General features: G+C 48.7%; 1 protein-coding gene across 2 annotated transcripts; it reads right to left on the bottom strand.

The window, feature by feature from the left end:
* Positions 1 to 37: 37 nt before the first annotated feature.
* Positions 38 to 27,790, bottom strand: FBXO17 (F-box protein 17). 2 transcript variants are annotated; one of them, XM_055310326.1, is made up of 6 exons: positions 27,585 to 27,790; positions 6,894 to 7,256; positions 6,341 to 6,452; positions 3,831 to 3,926; positions 2,828 to 2,963; positions 38 to 1,024 (listed from the first exon to the last, which is right to left on the bottom strand). In XM_055310326.1, exons 2-6 carry the CDS (start codon positions 7,237 to 7,239, stop codon positions 881 to 883), a joined length of 834 nt encoding a protein of 277 aa, XP_055166301.1. In that variant the 5' UTR covers positions 7,240 to 7,256; positions 27,585 to 27,790; the 3' UTR covers positions 38 to 880. The 2 variants fall into 2 exon arrangements, with proteins under 2 accessions (XP_055166301.1, XP_055166300.1); XM_055310325.1 differs by having other exon boundaries at positions 27,569 to 27,617.

The following is a 27,790-nucleotide window of genomic DNA, read 5'->3' as shown; positions in this document are numbered from 1 at the left end:
GGTGGACAGTGCATTGATTATAGACAAAAGTCCCCTGTCATTTCACATTTAGCACCAATTTTATTGAGCTAGTTTGTTGGCTGGGCCCAGCTGGGGAGATAGCAGGAGACACCAGGGAGGCAGGCAGGCGCTCTTTCCCTTGTGGCATGCCTTGCTCCTGGAGTCTGTACACCAGAGAGTAGAGAAAAGCAGTCTGTTGCCCAGTAGGAGGGGAGCTGTCCTGAGGTAGGGGCAGGAGGTAGGGTGGGGGACATGGTTTGGGGATCAGCAGGGACTCCAGAATTCTGAAAGAAACTGCACCAGCCAGGCCCAATGGGCAGGTGCTGATAGGTGGTGCTGGAGGAGGTTGCACAGGCTCCACATCCGAATCCCAGAGACTCCCCAAGACTGCAGAGAGGGTCCCCTTTGATGCTCCTGTTAGTGACCTCAAGGATAGACCCCCGCCTAACCTCTGCTCCCTGCTAGCAGCTGGGATCCCTCCCAGTCATTGTCCCAGGTTGTCAGCAGCTTTCCCCTACTATTCCAAATCCTGGTTTGGCCTTTGTGTGTTGACTGAGTCTACTGACCGACATCCACGCATGTAAGAAAACAATTTGCAAGCAAAGTAAACATCTCTGAGTCACTTTGAGTGACTTCCCCCACCCCAGGAAGCTGGGGCAGTGTGAGCAGCCTGGTTGGATTCCAGTTTCTTGCACAGCATGTGGGCCACCATGCTGAAGCAGTAGCAAGTGGGGTTCACTGGAGGTCTGCCGGGAATGGGCCACATGGGACCCCCACTGTCTACAGGCTTCTGGCTCCCGGCTGCAAAGCTGCTCTTGACCAATGATGATGTCCGGCAGATGGCAGTACACATTCTGGAAGGCTGGGTCACCCTGGTTGGCTAGGACAGGCGGATCCTAACCCTCACGCTGGAGTGGGTCACCAGGGCACCATAGTGCCCGACCCAGGAACGCGTGTCTCTCCCATACTGCTCAAAAGACACGTAGCGGATGCCCTTGCCGAAGTTGGTGAAGACATGAGACACCTGCATGGGGAAGGAGAGCGAGAAAGTGAGGACCTGTGGGGCCTTCTCTTCCTCCACCTCCTCAACAGGCACTCCCCAAGGACTGGTGAGGTACCAGGCCCTGCTCTAGGTGCTGGGGATATTGCAGTGAAGAAAACAAAAAGGCCCTTCCCTGGTAAAGCTGACAATCTTTTTTTTTTTTTTAAGATTATTTATTCATTCATTCATTCATTCATTCATTCATTCATTCATGAGAGACACAGAAGGAGCAAGAGGCAGGCACAGGCAGAGGGAGAAGCAGGCTCCATGCAGGGAGCCTGACGTGGGACTCGATCTTGGGTCTCCAGGATCACGCCTCTGGCCAAAGGTGGCGCTAAACCGCTGAGCCACTGGGACTGCCCAAAGCTGACAATCTAGAGGGAGAGTCAGACCCTGAAGACAGCTGCAGGTAAGGGGCAGGGGCGTGAGGTTAAGTGAGTGAGCCGAGGCACCACTAAGGCAGTATTTAGCAGAGACCTGAAGCGGGGAAGGAGCCATGTGGGGATCAGGACAAAGAGTGTTCCAAACAGAGGAACGGTCAGCGCAAAGGCCCTGAGGTAGAATTGTGTCTGGAGCAGAGTGAGAGGAGAACAGGAGGTGGCGTTGGGGGTAACGGGCTGATCATGAGGGACCTTGTGGGCCATGGCAGGACTTTGGCTTCTGGCTTTTCTTATCTTGTGAAGATTTTTTTTGTTGAGGTAATATTCACTTAACAAAATGCTCCATTTAAAACTACAATTTCATGGTTTTTAGTATATTCACAATGTTCTGCAACTATGACCACTATCTAATTCTGGAACATTTCCATCACCCCAGAAAAAAGCCTCATATCCATTAGCTGTCACTTCCAATTCCTCCTCCTAGCCAACCTATCTGCTTTCTCTTTCTATGAGCTTTGCTGCCTCTGGACATTTTGTATAAATGCAATCCTACAATATGCGGCCTTCTGTGCCTGGCCTCTCCCTAGCATCCCCCTAGCATCCCACTGCCAGGGTTCATCCATGCTGTAGCATGGATCCACACTTCATCCCCTTTTATAGCTGCATGATAAAACTTGGGCTTTTCCTCTGAGATGCAGCCCTCAGAGGAAAGACTTGTGATCTGACTCACTTTTAAATGGGCTCTTTCTGGATCTGTGTTGGGTGGGGAGGAGGAGATCAGGAGAGGAAACAAGGCCACCTCAAAAGTTACTTTGATTTTTTTTTTTTTTCAGAGAGAGCATGCCCAAGCTGGGGGTGGGGGGCGGAGGGGCAGAAAGAGAGAGAGAATCATAAGCAGGCTCCGACACAGCGCTCAGTCTCACGACCCTGACATCACGACCCAAGTTGAAATCAAGAGTCAGATGCTTAACCGACTGGGCCCCACAGGCGCCCCATAAAAGTTACTTTGGTAACAGATGTGATGACTCCATGAACAAGTTTGGGAGTCTGCCTGGGTGTGCATGGAGCCCTGCATGCTTTAGTGTGACTCGGGGCCAGTCACTTAACTTTCCATGCTCTAGAATGGGGATAGAGGAAGGACTTTGATTTGCGCGCCCCCCCCACCCCCGCATCCCAAGCATCTAGAGCAGTGCCCAGCACACCGCAGGTGCTCTGCTAATAAAATGAATCGGTTGGCAAAACTCTTGGAAGAGCGTCCAGGATGAAGTAAGGGCTCGGTGATTGTTCGTGGTTATTGTGAGAGACATTCGGTCGTGGTGAGGGCTGAGAAGGGAAGCTGAGCAGGCAGGCGGTGGGGTGTGTCTTTGCGCAGGCCAGGGTGGTGTGGAAGGCAGTCTGGACCCACCTGTCGGCAGCCTCTCTCAGTCCACTGAAGAACTGGGTTGGGTGAGGCCGAGAACTTGACCACTTCGTTTTCGTACGTGTCCAGGAGGCGGACCCGGAGCCGGTAGATGCAGCCACAGTTCTCTCTTGCACCCCACCTGCCAGGTGGTGGTGAGCCTTGATGCCCCCGCCACCCACCTGGTCTCCAGGATGGGGAGAGGGAGGCTGAAGGTTAAGCCTCCCTGCACCCCAGTGAGGGGCGCACATACCCACACCACATACAGAGAAGTCAGGGCCTGGGAATTTGCTGGGAGGATCCTGGGTGCTCTTGGGGTGGATTCTAGAGGCTTTGCGTTGGATGTGTGCATGCCCCTGTGTGTGTGTGTGTGTGTGTGTGTGTAGGGGGAAGGAGTATGATGTCTGGGATGGAACCACAACCCCTTGGCTCCCTGACCCCAAGGAGGGGAGGAGGAGCCTGGGTATTTCTGGGGAGGAGCCAGAGCCAGGGGGAAGAAACTAGACTTTGTGGAGGAGCAAGAGCTTGAAGGAAGAGCCTGAGTGCTTTGTGAAGGAACCGGGGTGCTCTGGAACCAGTGCCCCCTGCCAACTTTGCCCCTCTAAGTCTCAGTTCTCAGGACACAGTGCTCTGAACCTTTCTGAGGCCTTGGGTATCCACAGGCCCTTAGGGTTTGTGCTGAGTGTGGGCAATGAGGGTGGAGTGGGTGAGATGGGGCGTTTATTTTAGGCCAAGCCAGTCAGTGGCCCCCTTGTCAACCTGGGGCCCCCTGAAGAGGGACAGGGAAGCATGCAGGGGGTGGGGGCTTTGGGCTCCTCAGGACTCTGCCCCCCCCCCCCCCACCGCCGCCTCTGAAACATGAGAGCATCCTTTCCCCTCTCACCCTCACTATGAAGGGCGCACAGTAGCATGGCCAGGCCAGGGGGCTGATAGGTGCACAGGGAACCCTTTCAGCAGAACTGCTGCCAGCCCTGAGGGTGCTCAGAGCAGGTTGCCATTTTTTACTCACCAGTCGGCCACACAGATCTCGATCTGGGCACTGTCCAGCAGCTCCTGCCACACTCCCTCCATCACCAAGTCTACCAGCTGCCTCTTGAAGCACCATCTGGGAAGGGGAGATGGTGTAGGGGTGAGGCAGAAAGTCACAGCCCAGAAATGACCTCCTCCAAGAAGCCTCCCAACACCCCTGTGTGAAGCAGGCCCGTGGGGTTCGCTCTACTAGACAAGATGTATGATGGGCTGGGCATTCCCACATCCCCTCCACCATGCTCCACCATGCTCTGGGCTCCAGGAGGCTGACCTGTATGTCCCTGTATGTCCCTAGAACTGTGGGGACTAGAACATGAGGACACATGGAGGCCCACATTGAGCAGGGAATTCTGGAGCCTCTTAAAGTGCAGAGCCCTAGGGTCTGAGGTTGCACTGCCTATATGGATAGGCCTCCCTTACCCTCCCCTTTCTGCTGGGTCAGCCAATGGGAAGCTCTAGCAGGAGAGGGAAGGAGGAGAAGAGAGTAAAATCAGGTTATTTAGCCTCCTGGCTCCCTCCAAAGGGATCACTGAGGGACTGCTGTGTCTCTCCATGGAAGGGCACAGCTCCACAGGGCCCTCTCCTCACAGCCTTCCCTCTCTTACGGCTCAGGAACTGCTTCCTCCCCTTACCCTTGTCAGGCTTAGGGCTGGTAATGACCCTTTCCCTGTTACCAGCCCGGGGTTCATGTCCTATCCCTTGTGTCTGCCTACACCTTTGTAAACAGTCCATCTCCCCTAATTTGAATATGCCATCGTCATAGAAATAGTGTAGTCCTGGTGGAAGAGCTGATAAGCTGACCAGTGGAAGAGAACAGAGGGCTCAGGGACAGACCTAGGTATATACGGAAACTGTAAGTGATAGACGCAGCACACCACATTCAAAGGTGGATTAAAGATCTAAATGTGAAGGATAGGGGATCCCTGGGTGGCTTGGCAGTTTAGCGCCTGCCTTCGGCCCAGGGCGTGATCCTGGGTACCTGGGATCGAGTCCCACATCGGGCTCCCTGCATGGAGCCTGCTTCTCCCTCTGCCTGTGTCTCTGCCTCTCTCTGTGTCTCCCATGATTAAATAAATAAAATCTTAAAAAAAAAAAATAAATGGGGCAGCCCTGGTGATGCAGTGGTTTGGCGCCGCCTGCAGCCTGGGGTGTGATCCTGGAGACCTGGGATCAAGTCCCACATCGGGCTCCCTGCATGGAGCCTGCTTCTCCCTCTGCCTGTGTCTCTGCCTCTCTCTCTCTCTGTCTATGAATAAATAAAATCTTAAAAAATAAAATAAAACCTTTAAAAAAATAAAAAATAATAAATATGAAGTATAAAACTGAAGTCACTGGAAGAGATTATGAGAGAATACTGTTAGGATCTAGGGGTAGGGAGGGATTTTTTACACAAAATTTCAAAAAGATTCTAAAGCAAAGGAGAGATGAATTTGATTATATGAAAATAACAGAACACCATGAACAGATACAGTTAATAGCAATGGTAGAGTGAGAGATTCCCACAACGTCCAGGATGGACAAGGGGCTAACATTTAAAAGATGCAAGGAGTTCTTGTTTTGTTTTGTTTTTTTTTTTTAAGATTTTTTATTTGTTTATTCATGACCGAGAGAGAGAGAGAGAGAGAGAGAGAGAGATAGAGGCAGAGACACTGGCAGAGGGAGAAGCAGGCTCCATGCGGGGAGACTGACGGGGGACTTGATCCCAGGTCTCCAGGATCAGGCCATGGGCTGAAGGCGGCCCTAAACCACTGAGCCACCCGGGCTGCCCGCAAGGAGTTCTTGTATATCAACAGGAATAAGACATCAACCCTAAGAGAAAATGTGAATAGGCAATTTCCAAAAGAGGGAATCCAAAAAACTGACAAGCACGTGAAGAGATGAATTGTTAGTAAATCAAAACATGCAAATTAAAACATCAAGACATCACTTAACCCCTATATACTGGCAGCTACTAGACGGTTGGATAAGGCCTTCAGAGAATGAATATGGGGGGAGGCAGCGAGGACGATGGGTCTGGGGCATGAGAATAAAGAGCATCAACCAGTCAGCTGTTCTGATGTCTTCGTAGAATTTATCTCCGTCAGAAGCTCGGAAGCCAGATTACCTGGATTCAAATCCCAGCTCCACCATGTATTAGATGACGACGACCCTTTGCGCCCGTTTCCTATTATAAAGTGGAGATAATGCTATGTATGTCACAGAGTGGTTGTCAGGATTCAAAGGGTTAATATGTGAAGCATCTGGCACCGAGCAAATTCTCCAAAGATCTGTTATTTTGTTGTCATTATGTCTGTGTTTAATGTCTCCCCCGCCCCCTTTCTGAATGTTCCCCGTATCTCTGGCTTATAAAACCGTGCCTGGCGGGCCCTCCACAAGTATTTGAATGAGCGAACGAGGGAAGGAGAGGGTGAAGGTGAGTGAGGATGAGGACCGAGGGGTTGGTCCCCCTCCTTCCTCGGGGCCGTGCCCCAGGGGTCACGGGCCACTCACTGGAAAGAAGTCACGAAGCAGGTCTGGGAAGGAGCCCCCGGCACCAGCGTTAGGTTCTTTTCCACGGCCCAGCCATTCCCGCCGTGCTCCACCTCCCAGCCTCTGAAGCCCTCTGTGGGACACAGCGGGGTTTTAGACGGGGACTCCCCGGCCGCGCGCCCCGCCCCCAGCCCCGTCTCCCTTCAGCCCCCGCGTCTACTCGGCTTCTCCCGGCCCCGCCCCCTCCTACCGCAGGCTTCCGGCTCCGCCTACTGGCTCAGTGTCAAGGCTTCTCAGTTCTACGCAAGCTCCGCCCCCGCCAGCACCAATCAGCTTTCTCCCGGCTCTCCCCTCCTTGGCTCCTCCCTCCTTGGCCCCGCCCACCGAGTCTACAGTCCTAGCGCGCGCCGCTCCCCGCGCTTTCTCGCCCATCCAGTTTGTCTCCCTCCGCGGTCCGCAGCACCCGGCCCCTCCCACCCCGTGCCTCTCCCAGCCCCGCCTCTTCCCGCGGCCACGCCCCCTGGCGCCCGCCCGGGCCCCGCCCCGTCCAGTTGGCCCCGCCCCCGGCACGCACGCTCGCCGCAGGAGTTGAAGATGAGGTTGCGGCCGAGGGGCGCGCGCAGGCAGTAGCGGGCCAAGGCGCAGAGCGGGAACTCCTCGTCCTCGCCGTGGGGCGGGCAGCGCTGGGCCACCGCGTAGAGCGCGCGGCCCTCGGCGCTGCGGTCGCGGGCCAGCTGCAGCAGCCACACGGTGGGTCCGTCCACCACGTCGCGCCAGGCGCGGCACACTGCGCGGCAGCGGGTCACGAGCGCGCGCGGAGGCACGTGGCTCAGCACCTGCACGAGCAGCTCCGGGGGCAGCGCGTCCAAGGCGATGGGCGGCTCCGCGGGCAGCTGCCGCCGCGAGGGCCGGGCGCCCATCTCCGGCCGCCGGAGTCCTGCGGGTTGAGAGGGGTCAGCAGATCAGGGACGTTCGGTCTCCCTACATCTCTCCCCGGACACAAAGTCCCTGCGGCTTGACCATGACCCCATCAGCTCCCGTGGGGGACCGGGACTGCAGGGTGGGGGTGACTGCCACGGCCGTGCAAACCGGGCGCCTAGTTACTGCCAACTGGCTCAGGCGATGGGCTTCTCACCCTGACCCCCTCGAGCAGAAGACCCCTGGTGTGAGCAGGGCTCCCCCAGGACCGCTAACCATATCCGGCCGGGGCACTTGCGTCAGGCTAAGCAGTTTTCATGTATGACCATGAGCAACAGAAAAAACCACCGAGGAGGGAACCGTCTCCACCCCGTACCCCAACCTGCCCCAGCTCTTCCCGCCCTTGGAACTCAGGAACTGCCTTCAGCAAAACCTATTTCCTCAGTCTCTCCCCTGAACATTCTTGTCACCTCGCTAACCAAAACCCAGCTCCGCTGTGGCCCTTTCAAGCGGGTAAATCTTGCTCCTGGTGCTGCCTCCAAACCATTCTCCCATCTTCCCCCAAACTGCCCAGCAAGATTCCCATCAGAGTAGATGGTTCGCTACCCTGCCGTGTGCGTCATCTGCTGATCCAGATCACTGCTCACTTCATGATTTTAGCTCCAGGCTCACTGCCACTCAGGCTGCTCTTCTCAACATTCCTGGTGATTTCCACGTCCAGGTAGATGATCCTTCCTTGGGCCACCCGCCTCTGTTCCCTGACCTGCTCTCCCCTCAGCCTCTCCCTTCCATGGTCACACTTAGACCTCGTCTCAGTAACCACCGTCTTCAGATCTTCAATCTCAGGGAGCTCACTCTCCACCCCTAACCCCTTCAGGCTCCAGCTCTTTCCTTCTAGCCGCCCCAGACACCCCCTCCCTGATTCTTCTAGCCCGCTGTGATCCCCCATCCTTTGCATTTACCTCCTTTGCACTAACCCTCATCCCCTCGAGGCTTCATTTCTTCCTTATCCCGCTGAAATTGCTTAATCATTAAAAACATTCTTTGCACACATCCTTGTCGCTGGCTCCTCCAACACATGTCCCTGGTGCAATCCAGCCCTCTGCCCCCCTATGGCTGTATCCAGTTTAAGGTGGCCGAAGAACGCACAACTCCACTGGCTGGTCTCACTCCAAGGTTGTGAACTTGACCCTCAAGCTGGGAATGCTGCCTGGCAATCAGAATAACGTTTGTCACCCACGGGCTCCTCCTCTCTATAGAGAACTCTTCACACATTCTCCCCCAGCCCCTAGCTCATCACACCTCCCTCCACCTCTTCATTTCCCCTTTGCTTCTTACTTTGCAGAAAAAATTACAAGTGATAAGTCAACTTGCCAGGTGCCCGCCACCCTGTCTACCACCTGCCCTGTGGCCTCTGTGCTCCCACCAGCCCCCCACCCGTGACTGCCCTACAAACGTCAGCCCTCTGGGTGGCCTCCTCCCACCCCTCCCGCCCACTTCAGGCCACAGTCTCACAGTTCTTGCTGTCTGCTGCACCTTGGATACCCCTCTGCACTGGATCATTCTCAGCAGCCCACGCGGTGTCATCCCTCTCGTCTGAAAACAAACCCTCTCTTGACTTCATCTCCCCTTCCAGCTATGGCCCCATTTCTTTGCTCCTCTTTATGGTTAAACTTCTCAAAAAAGGTGTCTCCAGTGTCTGCCTCCAAATTTTCTACTTCTATTCTCTCTTAAACCTTCTTTAATCAGGCTTTGCAACGCTCCCCCTGCCCTGAAATGTCAAGGTCATCTTGGTGCTAACTCAAAGTCAAGGTTCAGTCTTCACTTTGCTTGACCTGTTAGCAGCACCTGGCACTGAGGTGACTCTCCCTTCACTTGGCTCCAAGCCACCACACCCCCTGGACTCCTCCCCTTGGCCTGGTGGCTCCTAGTGAGGCTCTTGGGCTGTTCATCCTCCTGATCTGGCAATGTCAGAGACCCTCCTGTAGTCTCCATCACGACTCACTCCCTTGGGGATCTCGCTTCTTCACACACCTCCCACCTGGCCCATCACTGTCTCTCTCTGCTTCTTTCCCCAGTCGTCTGTTCCTCACTAGTAGCCAGGTCGGCTGTGGGGAGCACCTGAGTCAGGTCCTGTCCCTGCCTTGCTCAGAAACCCCCTGGGGTTCCACCTCACTCAGGATAAAGGCAGCATCCTCACTGTGGCTCAGAGGCCCCACACAGTCTGTCCCATCACCTGCTTACCCTCACCTTCCCCTCACCCAGTCTGCCCAGCCACACCAGCCTGGACACCTCAGGCCCTTTGCACATGCTCTTCCCTCCACCTGGATCCAGAGGATTGCTATGCTTGTCTCCACACATGAAGTCTTTGCCCAAATGTCAGCTTGTCCATGAGACCATCCTTGGCTACCTTATTTCAAGGCCTTATGACCACCACCTACTCCCCCTTCCCTTATACTTCTCTAAAGTTCTTGTCACCTCTTAACACACCACACATCTAAATATATGTAATTTACTTAATGCTTTAAAAAAAAAGATTTAAAAAAAATTTTTTTATGATAGTCACAGAGAGAGAGAGAGAGAGAGAGAGAGAGAGAGAGAGACAGGCAGAGGGAGAAGCAGGCTCCATGCACCGGGAGCCCGACATGGGACTTGATCCCGGATCTCCAGGATCGCACCCTGGGCCAAAGGCAGGCACCAAACCGCTGCGCCACCCAGGGATCCCAAAAAAAAGATTTTAAGTACTCTCCACACCCAACATTGGGCTCGAGCTTACAGCCCCAAGATCAAGAGGTGAACGCTCTAACGACTGAGCCAGCCAGGTCCCCCTACTTAATACCTTTTTTACCATGGGGGCAGATCTGTTCCTTCTTTTGCATACTGGATACCATGGTGTCCGTACCAGTGCCTGACACATAATAAATGTGCAATGAAAAGATGTTAAGTGTACGAACAAATGAATCATCATGTCGGAAACCCACTCCACAGATGAGGAAACTGAGGCACAGGAAGGTGAAACACCTTTATTTAACAAGAACTCAGTGACTAGGGATGCCTGGGTGGCTCAGAGGTTGAGCATCTGCCTTTGGCTCAGGGAGTGATCCTGAGGTCCTGGGATTGAGTCCCACATTGGGCTCCCCACAGGGAGCCTACTTCTCCCTCTGCCTGTGTCTCTGCCTCTCTCTCTGTGTGTCTCATGAATAAATAAATAAAATCTTAAAAAAAAAAAAAAAGAACTCAGTGACTAGGCTCAGACCTGGTGAGAAAGTCATTTCATCTTCTCCATCAGGGCAGAGTAGCCTATCAATGAACACCTCCTGCCTGGATCCAAACAGCCGGGTTGGACCAGTTCCGGCCCTGCCTAGAGGGACCATGACCAAGGCCATGTCCCTGAATCTCTTTGTGCTCTGAGAACGAGGATGTGTTAACATCCTGCATAACATACTGCACAGGGTTGTTGTAGGATGAAACAGGTTAATATTTGTAAAGCACTTAAGAAAGATTGCTGGTGTCTCAGAAATAAGACTGGGATTCAATTAATATTGAACACTAAATTATGTTAGTTGCTATTATTACACATCATGAAAGAATGACAATCATTTAGCTACAATTTCTTCACTGGTGACAGTTATTGGGCCTTTATGAAGCCCCTGTGCTAAGCACTGGAGCTGGGTCATCTCCCGGAATCCCATCATCTTGTTTAATGGGCAAAACGATCATTGGAGCTTGCCCTGGGTTAAGAGGCTTCAATGATCTAATGCTTGTCATGTTGTCTAATGTCTGTAAGTGCTCAACTCATGACAGTTGTTATTATTTTTTAAATAAGCTGATTATGGTTTTGTTAAGGGGTGCCTGGGTGGCACAATCAGTTAAGCGTCTGACTCTTGGTTTCGGCTCAGGTCATGATCTCAGGGTCGTGAGATCGAGCCCCGTGCTGGGTTCTGCACTCAGCGTGAGTCTACTGCACTCAATCTCTGCTTGAGATTCTCTCTCTCCCTCTGCCCCTCCCGGCTGTTGTGCATGCGCACTCTCTCTCTCTCTCAAATAAATGAATGAATCTTAAAAAAGAAAGGAAGGAAGGAAGGAAGAAAGAAAGAAGCTTGTATCAGGCTTGAGATCCATGGACATGGCAAAATGCCAAACACCCCCCTTCACCCTGATACAGAGTGACTGGTTATAAGACAGGTTTTAAGACAGAGGTTGTGATTTTTCCCAAATGGTTCTTGGGAAAAGAATAGCTAATAATCAGCTGGCATTTAGGGACACCTGGGTGGCTCAGTGGTTAAACATCTGCCTTTGGCTCAGGGTGTGATCCCGGGGTCTGGGGATCGAGTCCCACATTGGGCTCCCCACAGCCTGCTTCTCCCTCTGCCTATGTCTCTGCCTTCTCTGCCTGCTTCTCCCTCTGCCTATGTCTCTGCTTCTCTCTCTCTTTCATGAATAAATAAATAAAATCTTAAAAAGAAAAGAAATAACTGGAGTCCACACCCCTCTCCTTTACATGAGCAGGCCTTTGTGACTGCTTCAACTTTCAGACGTGACACTGCTAAGTGATTTCCAAGGCCGGGTCGTAAAAGAAGATGCAGCCACCGCCTGGCTCTCTCGGGACACGGGCTGTGGGCACCCCGAGTCTGGTGTGGAGTGCTCCTAAGTGCTTACCAACGAGCTCTCTAGGAGAAGAAAAGAGTTTGGGTTCGTAGCAGCTGCTGATGTCTGTGAAAACACACCAACTGTGGCAGATCGTGAGCTACCAACGCGAAGTCCCTGGACTGTGCAGTTTGCAGAACGGCCCACAATCGGCTCTCACAAGCCAGAGCAAGGCGCACACCACACCCACCACAGCCCGAGTCACCCCTGAGGCCTGGCTGCCCTGAAGAGACCCCGTGAAGGCAGAGAAAGGCCTGGGGAGCCCCAGCTGTTGGAGTCTCATTCCAGATGCTAGGCCTAGGGCTGGACAAGCTTCCGATGACCCAGACCCTGCCACTGTCCCACGGCCCTGCAAGGGAGCCCCTGAGATGCGTGCAGCCGAGCCCAGCCCATCCCCAGAGCCATGAAATAATAAGATCAAGGTTTTAGGCCGCTGCGTTGTGAGTAGACTGGTATGCGGCCCCAGCTAAAGGGGACGAGGCTCGTGACCTGTCCTGCCCCAGATGCCAAAAGAGCCCCCGATGAGAAGCAGTCAGGGTGTGCTGGTGGCAGACACAGACCAGGGTTCAAACCCTGACTGCCCACTTCCTGCCTATGAAGCATACGTATCTGCTTTGAGTGTAGTATGTAATTCAGGAAACCGTTTCTTTGATTTTTTGTTTTAAAATCATGTTTTGGGGTGCCTGGTCGGGGGGCTAAGTCGGTGAAGCATCTGCCTTAGGCTCAGGTCATGATCTCAGGGTCCTGGGATCGAGCCCTCTGTGGGGAGCCTGGTTCTCCTTCTCCCTCTGCCTGCAGCCCCTCCTGCTTGTGCTTTCTCTCTCTCCCTCTGTCAAATGAATAAATAAAATCTTAAAAAAATAAAATCACGCTGTTTTTAAGTCCTGACTGCTGGTCTGTTATTATTTTAAAATTCAGAAATCTACTTTATTTTCATTTGTTGCCTGTTCCATGAGGCTAATTCTTTTTCTCCATTTTTTGGTAGTAAAATTCACATCACCCACAATATGCCAATCTTGACCAGTTGTAAGTAGTGACAGTTTGGTGATATTAAACATATTCATGTGCTACCATCACCACCAACCATCTCTAAAACTTTTCACCTAGTAAAACAGTCACTCCCCACCCCTACCCCTCCTGCTAACGACTCTCCTACTGTCTGACTGTGGGATTTGACTATTCTATGTAACTCACATAAGAGAAATGATCATACAGATTGGCCTCTTCACTTAACATAATGGCCTGAAGTTTCTTCCATGTTGTAGCCTATGTCAGAATTCCCTTCCTTTTTGAGGCTAAATAATATTCCATCTTGCTTATCCGTTTATCTGCTGATGGACATGGGTTGCTTCCACGTTTTGGTTGTTTTTTTTTTTTAAATATTTATTTATTTATGAGAGACACACACACACACAGAGGCAGAGACACAGGCATAGGGAGAAGCAGGCTCCATGCAGGGAGCCTGACGTGGGACTCGATCCCGGGTCTCCAGGATCACACCCTGGGCTGAAGGTGGCGCTAAACCGCTGAGCCACCCGGGCTGCCCCGTTTTAGTTGTTCTGACTACAGGTATTTTTGTTGATGTAATACCTTTATTTTGCTTTATTTAAATCTCTGGAATCTTTCGCATCTTGAGATTGTGGTCAATGACTCGATGACTCGTGTCCTGGTGCCTACATGTGCTGAGCAACAACACATTCTCTGCCAGTTGAGGAGCCTGGCTGGCCCAGTCGGTGGAGCTTGCAACTTTGGATCTCAGGGTTGTGAGTTCAAGCCCCGAGTTGGGTGTAGAGATAACTTAAAAATAAAAGCTTAAAAAAAATTCTCTGCCAAGAGAATTTCAGGCAGCATTAAAAATTCTAACCAGGCCCAGGGCGCCTGGGTGGCTCAGTCGGTTAAACATTTGCCTTTGACTCAGGTCATGATCCCAGGGTCCCAGTCCCAGGTTGGGCTCCCTGCTCAGCGGGGAGTCTGCTTCTCCCTCTCCCTCTCGTGCCCTCTCCCACTCTCTCAAGTAAATATTCAAAATAAAGGCACCCCTGGAAATGAGTGAGCTAGCTTATCTCTCCTCAGCACTTCCTCAAATTGTGTAGGGCCAGACACCTTTTTACAGTGACTGGAAAGTTTTGCCCCAAAATATCTCTATGACTCAGTGATGATACCATTGACATGGTGTGTTTGCTGGAATACACTCACAATAACCATTATTTTAAGATTCTTTTCTTTTCTGGAGCTGGGAAATGCCCGGGCATGGGTCAGCAGTTCTCAGGGGCTTGAGTGCCCTTGGCGTCAGGCAGTGGTGGGGCCAGGTCATCTCAGGGCATATTGGGTCCCGCTCCCAGCGCCTGGGATGGGGAGACTCAGCTGGGGGGCTGCAGAGCTGGGTACTCCTGCCCACAGGCTTTTCCCTCTCTCCATGGGGCCTCTCCAGCTACTGCATACTTCTGACAAAGACCAGCTAGTAGAATGTCATCTTCAAGGCTTCCGATTCATTAAATGGTCTTCATTTTATTTAAATTTTTTTAAATTTTTAAATTTATTTATGATAGTCACAGAGAGAGAGAGAGAGAGAGAGAGAGAGAGAGAGGCAGAGACACAGGCAGAGGGAGAAGCAGGCTCCATGCAGGGAGCCCAGGGCGGGACTCGATCCCAGGACTCCAGGATCATGCCCTGAGACAAAGGCAAATGCTCAACCGCTGAGCCACCCAGGCATCCCTTAGTACTTAATTTGTATGGATTTCTATCTTTCTTAATTTTAGCAGTTTTTAGTTGATTTAGAAAAGCGATTTTATCAGCTAATAATATACTAAAATAAATTATGGGTAACCCTTATACATTTATCAACACTTTTTCTTGCTGTGATATTTATCCACATTTTAAAAAATTTAGCTCCTTCCTTATTTTTTAAAAGATTATTTATTTATTTATTCATGAGAGACACACAGAGAGAGGCAGAGACATAGACAGAGGGAGAAGCAGGTTCCCAGTGGGGAGCCTGACATGGGACTCAATCTCAGGACTCGGGGATCACAGCCTGAGCCAAAGGCAGATGCTCAACCACTGAGCACCCCCAGGTGCCCCTTTATCCATTTTTGTACTTGAGATGTCATTTCACTGACTTGTTTTGTTTCATGAATATGGAAGACTGACCAAAGCATTACTAGGAGGAGTGATACTTCAGGATCAGGCTAAACAATATGTGGGTTATCGTCACTATCTCTCCTTAGGAGTCAGTGTTTATTCCCTGTATAATTATTTCAACTTTCCTGTATGCTTGAAATTTTTCATTATACAGTCATGGGGAGAGAAAAGACCCAACTGTCGAAGACTCAGTACCCATAAAGCCTGTTAGGAGCCATCTGTGGAGGGCAAGGGGCCTCCAAGGGTTTTCAGGACCTGGGGCAGCTGCCCCCAGCAGCACAGGTGGTAATCAGGAGCTCCCACCGGAAGCAGGTAATCTGGCATCAAATCCTGATTTTGCCTCTTCCTGGGCATCTCGGAGGTAGGCTGCTGACCTCTGAGCCTCAGTTTTCTTGTCTGTGATATGGGGATAACTACTGCTTTTACCTCCCAACAGGGTTGCTATGAGCAATAATATCCCGAAGCCAGGCTTGGGACTCAAGGAATAAGACCCAAAGGTAATGAAGCAACTAAGAAGTTTTGTTCTAAGAATGAGGATTTGATAACCTGAAAGAGTTAGGACCGAAGATGAGTGGCACATGTGAAGCTCACTGCCCCCTCTAAAGCCTGCCAATTCCCCATGCCACCCCCATTGGACGTGAACTCCTCAGAGAGAATAAGTGAGCAAGGCACCAAGCCAATGCCCATGGTGCTACCTCCAATGATTCCTCACGGAGAGATATGCAGCACAGTGCAAGCTGGGCTACCTCGGCGGGGGGACTTGGGGTGCATCTCTGCTCTGCTTTTGCACACGTGTGCGTGTCTATTTCTATTTGTGCACCAGCCCTATGTTTCCCAGAAGGGATCTCTTTAAAAAATAATCTTTACTGATGTATAACTTCCATCCAATGCAGTGCACACATTTCCAGTGTACAATTTCAGTTGTGACTGTATATGACCGTGTAGCCGTGCCCGCAAGCGGGATATGGAACGTTTCCATCACACACCCAATCCTCCACCATCGCTTCCAGCCCAGGGCCGCCGCTAGTCTTTCTGTCAGTGTCACCATTCTTTTCTAGAATAAATGGAATGTGGAATAAATGGAATCATATAATGTGCTGGTTATCAATTGCCTTCCAACTCCAAGTTGCCAGACTGTGGAATTTGACCAATTTAAATCTTTTTTCCTGGAATCCCTGGGTGGCTCGGTGGTTCAGCACCTGCTGTAGGCCCAGGGCATGATGTGATCCTGGAGACCTGGGATCAAGTCCCACGTCAGGCTCCCTGCATGGAGCCTGCTTCTCTCTCTGCCTGTGTCTCTGCCTCTCTCTCTCTCTCTCTCTCTCTGTGTGTCTCTTATTAATAAATAAATAAAATCTTTTAAAAGAATTAATAAATCTTTTTTCCTAAAAAAAAAAAAAAAAAACCAACAAAAATACTTTTCCTGTGCTCCTGTGCCGGCTGACGTGTTGAGTTTCTCCAGTAGAGGGAGCCAAAGGAACATTACAGAAAGAAGCTTTTTTTTTTTGGTTCCAGCTTCCAGTCTTGGTTCCCCCAGGGCAGGCCTCTTCTCAGGCCCCTCCTACTACAGAGTGCAAGCCAACCTTGCCCTGGCACCCACCTCAGGCAGTTTCCTAGTGCCTGGAATGAGGCACTTCCTTGGGAAGTGCCTTCCCCAACATCCCAGGGGGACAGACTTCTGGCAAGTTCCAGAGGATGGATTTCCATCACGTTCAAGGCGTAAGCACCACAGGGACTCCTTTGCACTTTGTGAGGCTCCTGCAAGAGTTCTGGAATGAGACCAGGGTCTGGGACTGTCACCTTTCTCAAGCTATCTTGGATCATAGAGGCAGTGGGTGCTCCTTATGTCTCTTATTTCTATATTCTTTAGCATTCTCTTGATTTCTTAGTAGCTATTTCCATGCCATAATGAATAATTCTGCATATTAAACATTCTCCCGTCTAATTACTGTGTGGTTTCAGTCTCCCGACTGGACTCTGATACAGACAGTATAGGCTCCTCGTGTCTTCTTTCCTTCAGGGTAACATCTATGTGATCCATGCACATTGTTGCACGTATCAATCAGGAGTTCGAGCCTTTTTATTGCTGAGTACTATTCCACTGAACAGGTAAACCACAATCTGTTTATCCCTACTCAGCATGAGGGACAGTGGGTTGTTTCCTAGTTTGGGGTTATTCTGAATAAGGCTGCAATGAACACTCACGTACAAGGGTTTGTGTGGACATACGTTTTCATTTTTCGTGGCTAAATACCTAGGAGTGAAATCCTTGGAGCATATAGTAAGTGTTTATTTCACTTTACCAGAAAACACCCAATAATTTCTTTCAGCACAGTTGTGCCATTTGCATTCCCATCAACAACGTAAGACAGCAGCGGTTGCCAGCACCTGGTATTGTCAATTGTCTTTTTAATTTTCGACAGAATGGCTTGTTTATCATGCCTTCGGGAGAGTTTCCTCTACCTGACATTTTCCCTTATTAATTTTAAGCCTTTGCTCTTGAACTATAGTGCTGACGTTGTTTCTAACTGCAACATATGGGTTACATAAGAATCAGCAGTAAGACAAGATCAAAATTCTTTGCTCTTTAGAATTGTTTGCATGTTCAAAGATTTAGTGTGGCTTCCTCTTGAAGAAGGCAGACTGAGCTATTGATAACCAGGGCCTATACTAGCTTTTATTAGTCTTGGGTAGATTTTTAAAAATTAATTTATTCATTTCAGAGGGAGAGAGTGTGCAGGGGGAGGATAAGCAGCGGGAGGGACAGAGGGAGAGGGAGAGTGGTGGCAGACTCCCCACTGAGCATGGAGCTGGATGAGGGGTTAGATCCCATAACCCCTAGATCATGACCTGAGCTGAAACCAAGAGTCTGGGGCTCAATCGCACAACCCTGAGCCAAAACCAAGAGTCTGGGGCTCAGTCTCACAACCCTGAGATCATGACCTGAGCTGAAACCAAGAGTCAGGCACTCAACTGACTGATCCACCCAGGTGCCCCCTGAGTAAAAATCTTGGATAGATTTTTTTTAAAGGGCATCCCTTCTGGGTGAATGCAGCCCTGGGGTTGGTGGCCTAGCAATCAGAACAAGGGCTGGATTTGAGCCCCTATTCACACTGTTGCCTCCTGGTCCTGTGCTAGATATCGTGTATCTATGGATATAGTATATCTATGGATATAGTATATCCTGGAAATAGTATTCCAGGAATACCAAGTTCAAATGCCTACAACAGACAGGCAGTATCCTAAGTGAGGCCGCTGGGAGAAGCAGACAGGGAGTAGTGGAGACTGGCAAGCCAGAGGGTACAGCTAGCCTGAAGGCTGTGCCAATACTTGCTCTGGCTAATTTACTACCACGTAGGAAGATGGGCCCACTTTGGCCACATCTTCCAGCTTTCCAAAAGAAACTAGAAATCCCAGTTTTTATGTAAAATCACCCAATTTTTAAGTGTTAGCAATGCATTAAAAAACAACAACAACAACAACAACAACAACAACAACAATTAAAGCACAGTATGGGCTAGATCGGACAGATCTGCAGACCCAGGAGCTGAATGAGTGTGGCCATTCTGTGACTTCTGTACTATTCCAGCTAATTTTCACACCATGAGGAAACTGAGGCCCAGGAAGGCAAAATGATTCACATGAGGTCACAGAGCAGTCAGAAGTGGAGTGGGGATTGGAACCTGGGCAGTCTGATCTTCTCAAAGGGATCCTCTCTAGGGACAGCAAAAGAATGAAAAAGGAAAGTGAACAGAAAGAAGCCCATCACCAAAAAGAAATGTCACTAGATTTCAGAAAGACATAAAGCAGACAAAGTGTAGGGGCCAGGACTGAACTCAAAGTGGGGTAAGGGACCTACAGTCAGGAGTCCAAAGATGGGGGAGCCCAGGCTGGGGTAGGAGTGCGAGTCAGGAGTGAGAGGGCAGAGTGAGGACAGAGGTTGCCCATCTTTGAAAAAACCATGCTATGGGCTCCCTGCTCCCCCTCCACCCCTCTCATGTGTTGCTGCACAGACCTCAGGCTGCCCAACATTCACACACAGGAAAAACAAAACCATACGGGATGACTGTTCTCTAAAGGAACTGCATGAAGCTCAGGGAAGTGCCTAGGCTGCTGGTGTCCCTGAAAGTAGCCCTTCCCATTCTGGCAATTGAGAGTGAGCTCCCAGCAAAGACTGGCTTGCTCCATGGTGACACTAATAAGTGTTGTCTCAAAACACAGAGTTCTCAGTCATCCCTTCGACTGCACAAAGAAGCCAGTGGGAAAGCAGGACTGTATTTATAATAGCCCCAAATTTCATACCAGTTACTTTTTTGAAAAAATCTTATTTTGTTAAGTAATTTCTACACGCAATCCACATTGCTCGAACTTATGACCCCAAGATCAAGAGTCACATGCTTTACTAACTGAGACAGCCAGGCACCCAGCCCCTTGTTTGTCTGAAAATGTGATTGGACAAGCAAGGATCACCAGATGCTTGAAGAAAACTAGTAGCCTGAAAGAAGAGTATTAAGGTAAATAGGCAGAATTACAGTGAACTGACCCCAGAGGAAACAGAACTCTTCAGAGGGCCAAGTGAACACATAAGGAAATTAGTACACAATGGGATGCTGGGGTGGCTCAGTGGTTGAGCATCTGCCTTTGGCTCAGGTCGTGGTCCAGGGGTCCCGGGATCAAGTCCCACATTGGGCTCCCTGCATGGAGCCTGCTTCTCCCTCTGCCTATGTCTCTGCCTCTTTCTCTGTGTCCCTCATGAATAAATAAATGAATCTAAAAAAAAAAAAAAAGGAAATTAGTACACAAGGCTAGCTTTAGGCTTCATGGGGATGTGACCTGCAGGGGCTCCATGCTTGTTGTAATGCTGTTATTACAAACCAGAGATTTTCAATCATTTTAAAAATATATATATATTTTTTAAGATTTTATTTATTCATGAGAGACACAGAGAGAGAGAGAGAGGCAGAGACACAGGCAGAGGGAGAAGCAGGCTCCATGCAGGGAGCCTGACGTGGGACTCAATCCCGGGACTCCAGGATCACACTCCGGGCTGAAGGCAGGCACCAAATCGCCAAGCCACCCAGGGATCCCCAGATTTTCAATCATTTTTTTTTTCAATCATTTTTAAACAAGAGGCCTGCATATGCATTTTGTATTGGGCCCTGAAAATTATGTAGTTGGCCCTGGGTAATGTAGATTAGAGAGGATATCCAAAACACAGCAAGAACAAGATATTATAAAAGGAAGACTGTCTTCTAGAAGAAAAAAAAATTCCCAAAAATAGATTGGATAAATTAGAAACAGAAAAATAATTTTCTCAAAAGGGAAAAATTAAAGGGGTGCCTGGTCGACTCAGTCCATAGAGCATGTGACTCTTCATCTTGGAGTTGTAAGTTTGAGCCCCAGGTATAGAGATTACTTAAAAAAAAAAAAAAACAACTTTTAAAAAAAGGCAGGGGGGAATTAAAGCTATGACAAACTGCAGGAAAAACAAAAAACAGCTTAGGAAAGTCATGGTCCAGCTATGATATACCCTAACTGTATCCATGTTATGTCCATTTAACAAAATTCAAGAAAAAGGAATCCATTTGATCTGGAGGCTAGTGGCATTCTCCTTAGATCTGTTTATCAGTTTTCAGAAGAAAAAGGTTATATCTATGTATATATACCTGACATATAACTTTGTATAAATTTAAAGTGAATGTGTTGATTTGATACATTTAAATATTGCAGTATGATTACCACTTTAGCATTAGCTAACACCTCTAATCACGTCACTTAATTATCATTTCTTTTTTGTGATGAGAACATTTAAGATCTGGTCTCTTAGCACAAAGATTGTCTTCTCAACATATGGTAATGGGAAATCTACATGCAAAAAGATGAGTTTAGGCCTTTACCTCATACCATATACAAATATCAACTCAAAATAAGCCACACTCCAAAATGCAAGACTTAAAACCATAAAATTTTTAGAAGAAAATGGGAAGAAAAATCTCATGATCTTGGGTTAAGTAAAGACTTCTTAGATGTAACACCAAAAGTGTGATTCATATAAGGAAAAAAACCTGATTTTTTTTATCATCAAAATCATCATCAACATCATCAAAATTGAGAACTTTTGCACTTCAAAAGATACCACTGAGAAAATGAAAAGAGAAGCTATAGATTGGCAGTATATACCTACAAATCATCTATATGATAAAAGACTCATATCCAGAATATATAAAGAACACTTAAAATTCAACAGTGAGACAAACAAACCAATTTAAAAATAGACAAAAAACTTGAAGAGACATTTTGCCAAAGAAGATATACATATGACTAACAAGCGCATGAAAAGATGCTCAACATCATTAGTCATTAAGGAAATGCAGATTAAAATCACAAGGACACACCATCTCATGCCCACCAGAATGGCTATTGTTCAAAAAATTGGCAAGTACCTGGAGAAACCTGGAGAAACTGGAACCACCACGTGTTGACTGGTGGGAATGTAAAGTGGTACAGCCACTTTGGAAAATACGCAGTTTCAAAAAAAAGAAAAAAGAAAAAAGAAAATACGCAGTTTCTTCAAAGGGTGAACATTAAAAAAAAAAAAAAGTTAAACATAAGCATTCCATGAAACCCAGCAATTCTATCACTAGACTGTCTACCCAGGAGAAATAAAAACATGTGTCCAGGCAAAAGCGTGTTCACAGCATTATCTATTTGGAAATAACCCAAATGTCCATTAACTGATGATTGGATAAACAAAATGTGGATTATCCATACAATGGACCACTGTTCAGCAATAAGAATGAAGTATGGGTACAAACTACAATATGAATGAACCCCCCAAACAGCATGCTGAGTGAAAAAAGCCCGACACACAAAAAAAGCCACATATTGTATGATGTATATATATACGAAATGTCCAAAAATGACATATCTAAAGTTACAGAAAGATTAGTAGTCGCCTGGGGCTGGGCTTGAGAACAGGGAAGTGACCACAAATAGGCACAAGGGATATTTTGGAGGTGACAGAAACGCTCTAAAACTGGTGATGGTTGCACAACTCTGTCAATTCACTAAAAATCACTGAATTGTATACTTTAAAGGGCTGACTTTTATGGTATGTAAATTACATCTCACTAAAGCTGTCACAAAAACCCTGGAAACTCTACAGTGAAAGCCTCTAAGACTTAAATATGGTAACGGAACAGACTGTAGACGTTATCAACCTTGACACTGAAAATAAATGTACAAGTAACAAAAGATGGGAAAACGAAGGTCGGGGGGGAGGGGAGACCAGGACGCTTGGCTCAGCTACTTCCCATCATGGGAATCACAAGTTGCCAAAACGAAAAATAAGAAGTGTTTTAAAACAGAAAAAGAAAATCTGAAGTTACAAAGGTCAATAGCACATAACCTTTAAAAAGTACAGTTATTAAAAATTGGTGGAGGGGGGGAGCAGGGGAATGCATACAGCAGGCTAAGTACAGTCTCTCATGCATGTGGTAACAGCTAATTCTGGATCCCACTCTCTATTTCTCTGTCATTTCATTATTACCCCCCTCAGTGACCCACGTGCCCTCTGGGCCACGGTGTGGGTGACATGGGAGGTAAAGTTCCTTCGGCTTTTTGCTGTATTTTTTTTTTTCTCGTTTTGCTGTATTTTAACTTGAGTGCAATGAACGTGGTACATAATAAAGAACATGCTTCTTTTTAAACCAACGAACCAATCAACCAAGCAGTGCAAATCATCACCATCATTTACTTAAAATGCTATCAGTGAGAACACACATATAGTCCTGATGGGAGTATAAATTGGTCTAACCACTTTGGAGAGGAGATGGACATTTTTTTTTCTTAAAATTTCTTAAAAATTATTTAGTTGAGAGAAAGAGCAAACATGGGTGCAGGCGTGAGTTGGGGGGAGAGGGAGAAGCAGGCTTCCCGCTGAGCAGGGAGCCTGATGCGGGGCTCGATCCCAGGACCCCAGGACCTGAGCCAAAGGCAGATGCTTAACCGACTGAGCCACCCAGGCACCCTTAGATGGGCATTTTTCACTGAAGTTGAAAATATGCCTGTCCCCTGACCCAGCAATTTGACCCCAGAGCCAGGAAACACATACTAGAATATTCATGACATGACTGTTTCTAATAGCTCCAGTCTGGAAATGACCCAGATGCCCATCCACTGTAGGATGTATAAGTAAATTAAGGTAGTCACAGAATGGTACGCTGGGTAGTGATAAATAGGAATTAACAAGCATCCACACCGACCTGGATGAACCTCAAAAGCTTAATTTGGGGTTAAAGACAGCCAGACACACAGGGCACCAAGAGTGTGAGTCCTAGGACAACCAGACAGCCTGAGTTGCCTGGGGCGTCCTGGTCTACAATACCTACAGTCCCAGGGTAACTAGGGTAATTAGCCACCCCCTAGTGCTTCCAAAATTTCCTGGCTTGGATGCTAAATTGTCTACTCACACCAAGGGTGCTGCTCTCAGAAAGTTCACAAACAGGCTAACCTAATCCAATATTGTTTATAGATGAACACATAGGTCTTAAAATCATATAAAGAAGAGCAAACTAGGAAAATGAGTATCATAAAAGTCAGGGTGGTGGTCCCCCTGCGGGAGGGAGAAGGCTGCTAACCCGATGCACACAGGAAAGCTCTCGTGTGTGGATGTTATATTTCATAATTTAAAAACTACTAATGCTATTCGATAAACACCACTGATATTATCGAACCCCAGAAGGAAATGGTCTCATCGCATCTTAGCACAAATTATAATTCACATTTGCCGAGTGCTTTCTTTGTGTAAGGCACTCCGGAAAATTCTTTCTGCACATCATCTCATTCCCAGGAGGCAGCAATGATATTTCTGGGCGAGAAGGCATCACAAGGCAGGCAAAGGACATTGCTTTGGGGAATTGCTGGTGACAGGCCTCAGAGGAGGGGGTTGGGGTGGAGGTGAATGTTGGCAGGTTCTCTGTGGTCAGTCACCCCTTGCTCAGCCCCACCCCGAACTCTTGCTCATGACCTTGGGGAGATCAGACCTTCCCTCTCTGAGTGGAATTTCCTCTCTGTAAAATGAGAAATGCAGGTACACTTAGAATCCTCTCTCCAGTCCCCAAATCCAAAAAAGCTCTGAAAACTGGAAGTCTTTCCCAGACCCATTTGGTGGCAAAAATGAGCCAAACTGATATGAGGTTTGATTATCCCACCGAGTATGAACACGCATTTCACCGAAGCCATACCTGTGTGTTTGATTACACGGTGCTCCCCGGCACCCCCATGGGTCTTCTGTAATGTTCAGAATGGGTTCCCCATGACTTGCCTCACCTTCAGAAAGTCTGACTTCCCCAACTCATCTGGGCCCCAAAGTTTTAGATAAGACACTGTGAACTTCTAATAATTCCCAACTCTTTGTGGTTACGGGAAAATTAAGTGAGATCCAGGCCTGGCCCTGGATGTCACAGAGGTGAGGTGGGATTAGAGCACCCACCTCACCTCCGTGTCAGCATCATGCCGTCGTTGAAACCTCACCACAGGAAGGGGGTGCTCAGGGGACCAGTGCCTAGGAAGTCAGGACCAAACACAGCAGGGCAAAAAAAAAAAAAAAAAAAAAAAAAAAGACCAATGGCAAGATCAGAGCCATTGGGTGAATTTTAAAACAGAAAAAGAAAATGCCAAGTTCAAAATCTATCTGAGGGTGCCTGGGTGGCTCAGCTGGTAGCGAGCTGACTCTTGATCTCAGGTCTCGATTTCAGGGTTGTGAGTTCAAGTCCAGAGTTGGGTGTGGAGCCTACTTAAAAAAATCTATCTTGGGGCGCCTAAGTGGCTTCATGGTTGAGCGTCTGCTTTTGGCTCAGGGTGTGATTCCAGGGTCCTGGGATCAAGTGCCACACCAGGCTCTCTGCAGGGAGCCTGATTCTCCCTCTGCCTGTGTCTCTGCCTCTCTCTGTGTGTCTCTCATGAATAAATAAATAAAATCTTTAAAAAAACCTATCTCTAGAAAAAAAGAGTAGAAGGAAGGACCCAACTGTGGTTATGATGTTAGCATAGCACACTATGATAGTTAAGAAAAATCCTTCACAACTAATAGCTACAGTTAACTGCAACAACTGCTCTTCACAAGGGGCCAGGGCTTTACACAATTTCACAGATGTCTCACAAACAGGTCCAGTTTTGAGCTGGGGAAACAGGCTGGAGAAGTGGAGCCATGGACGGAGGTCACCTGACATGCAAGGGGCAGAGCTGGGATTTGAACCTGGGTGTGGAGGACTCCAGAGTTTGTGCCACCGTACGTAAATATGTCTTGATCTCCTTAGTTTCTACTTTGTCTTACTTTATTTCCCCCCAATTTTATCATAAAAGTTTCATGGAAAAGTTGAATGGAGAGTAAAATGCACATCTCTATTATGTCCCATGTTTTGCCATATTTGCTTTCTATCTTTTGTGAATTCTTAAACACTTTGATGTGCATCTTCTAAGAGAGAGTAAGGGGTAATGAGCCCTGGGTGTTATATGCAACTGGTAAATCACTAAATTCTACCCCTGAAACTAATAATACACTATATGTTACTTAAATTGAATTAAAAAAAAAAAAAGAAAAAAGAGGGATGCCTGGGTGGCTCACTGGTTGAGTGTCTGCCTTTGGCTCAGGGCCTGATCCCAGAGTCCCGGGATCTAGTCCTGCATCAGGCTCCCTGTATGGAGCCTGCTTTTCCCTCTGCCTGTGTCTCTGCCTCTCTCTGTGTGTCTTTCATGAATAAATAAATAAAATCTTTAAAAAGAAAGAAAGAAATGAAAGAAAGAAAGATTAAAAAAAGACAGAATAAGGGGGCACTATAGGTCTACACTACCACTGAACACCATTTCTTTTTTTTTTTTTTTTTTTTATGACAGTCACAGAGAGAGAGAGAGAGAGAGAGAGAGGCAGAGACACAGGCAGAGGGAGAAGCAGGCTCCATGCACCGGGAGCCTGACGTGGGATTCGATCCCGGGTCTCCAGGATCGCGCCCTGGGCCAAAGACCGGCGCTAAACCACTGCGCCACCCAGGAATCCCTGAACACCATTTCTTAAGAGACATCCATTCTATCTAATATTCATTCCATGAATGATTTTCCCCATTGTTTCCATGGACTTTTGTAGGGATTTCTGACAATACTGGGGACTCACACAGAGCTGGGGGTGGTCATGTCCCCCTAATCCCTTTGAGTCTAAAACACTACCCCTCCTTCTATTTTCGTAGAGACAGTGCTTCTATAATAGGGGGAAAAAAAGGTAGACTCATTTCTATTTGATTTACAAACCACATAATATGACTTGATTGGATGAAAAAAAATACTATTTAAATAAATATAAAAACATATTTAAAAAAATATTAAGGCAGATTCCTCTGCCAGACCTCACTAAATGGAGAGTCAACAGATCCTATAAATATTTCATGGAAAAAGAAACACGTTAAAAACAAAAACAAAAACTTTTTTTCTTCTTTTTTGATGTTACAAAGGCAGCCAATAGAGAAGTCACAAGTAATGTGGGATTACACGGGGAGGAGAGAGACTCGGAGACCAGGAACGCTGTCTCCATCTATTTTTAGCAAGGGATTACTGGACATTGTCTAAAAGTTGACAAAATAAGAAATAATCCCAGGGTTTGCTTTAAAGGTCTGTAAGTAACTACCAGAGGAACAAAAAGGAGCAAAAATTTAAGCCGAAACACCACAGATCACGAGTTACTGTTGCCATATCTGAAAAAGTTATTTAATTACACACAATTGTAGCGGACTGCGGGGCTGCTGTTTAAAGGGCTGGGTTCGATGCAGAGCTTTGTGGGCCTTACTGCTCTTTGGTTCTCGGGTCCTACTGGGGGCCTTCAGAAAGCATTTCTTTTACAAGTAGGTTCCTAATATTGCGCTCTTTCCAAAGTGTTAGGCTACTGGATGCTCTCCGAGGCTGGAGGCTCCCGATCGACAGGAACAAGATACGGAGCGCTACAAAATATTACTCAACGCTGCAAAAGTTAACTCAGAAGAACGAATCTTAAATTGGGAAGCGCGGCCGCAGCTAAAAACAAACTTGCTAAATCAAGAACCGGTGCTCGGAGGCTTCTGATTCACCGATTTGGCGAAGGGGCTGCCAGCGAGGAGAGAAATCAGAAAAGTGGTCTGGCCTTTCGCGGGCTGCCGCGTACACGTGTTGATCCGGTACTTTTTTTTTGGGGGGGGGGAGGGTTGTCCCAGGGTGGCCTCGGCTGGGGAGCAGCGGAGTGGACGGCGGGGGCGTCAGGAGACCCGTTTTAAAAGCAAAGCCCTTTCCTTTCCGTACGACCTGGGGCCTTTGAAACCTGACTCTGGACTCACTGGGGCGCAGTTGGCTGGCGCGGCCGGGGACGCGGCCGGGGACCCGGGCGGGGCCCGGGCAGGGGGCGCTGGGGAACGGGACTCCCGGGGACCCGCCCCTGCCGGCCGGGTCTGGGGCTGAAGTCCTTCCCCGGGCTCCCCCAGCTGGGCGTGCGGACGGGACACGGGGCCCGACCTGCGTCCCTACCTGTCCCGGCGCTCACCTGGCGGCCAGCTCGGAGGCGGCGGCGGGCTAGGATCCCTTTCCCTACCCGGCTCTGGGAGGCAGTCAGGGGGCTCCCTGGGGTCGGCCCCGCCCAGGGAGCCCCGGGACCCGCGGTCTGGGCGGTCGGCCCTCTGCGGGGGCGGGGGGAGGACGCCGGGCGGCGGGCGCGGGGGCCGGCGGCTCGGAGATCGGCGGGCGGGCGGG

The sequence above is a fragment of the Nyctereutes procyonoides genome, unplaced genomic scaffold, assembly GCF_905146905.1.
Source record: "Nyctereutes procyonoides isolate TBG_1078 unplaced genomic scaffold, NYPRO_anot_genome, whole genome shotgun sequence".
NCBI classification, from domain to species: Eukaryota; Metazoa; Chordata; class Mammalia; order Carnivora; family Canidae; genus Nyctereutes; species Nyctereutes procyonoides.
This window is presented reverse-complemented; position numbering and strand designations above follow the sequence as displayed.

What these genes read in the sequence shown, in the direction of transcription:
- FBXO17 (XM_055310326.1), bottom strand. Translation starts at nt 7,239, where the DNA reads ATGGGCGCCCGGCCCTCGCGGCGGCAGCTGCCCGCGGAGCCGCCCATC. An exon ending in TGCTTCGTGACTTCTTTCCA is followed by an intron (nt 3,927 to 6,340) that starts GTGAGTGGCCCG and finishes TCCCCTTCCCAG; the next exon opens with ATGGTGCTTCAAGAGGCAGC. An exon ending in CTGAGAGAGGCTGCCGACAG is followed by an intron (nt 1,025 to 2,827) that starts GTGGGTCCAGAC and finishes TTCCCCATGCAG; the next exon opens with GTGTCTCATGTCTTCACCAA.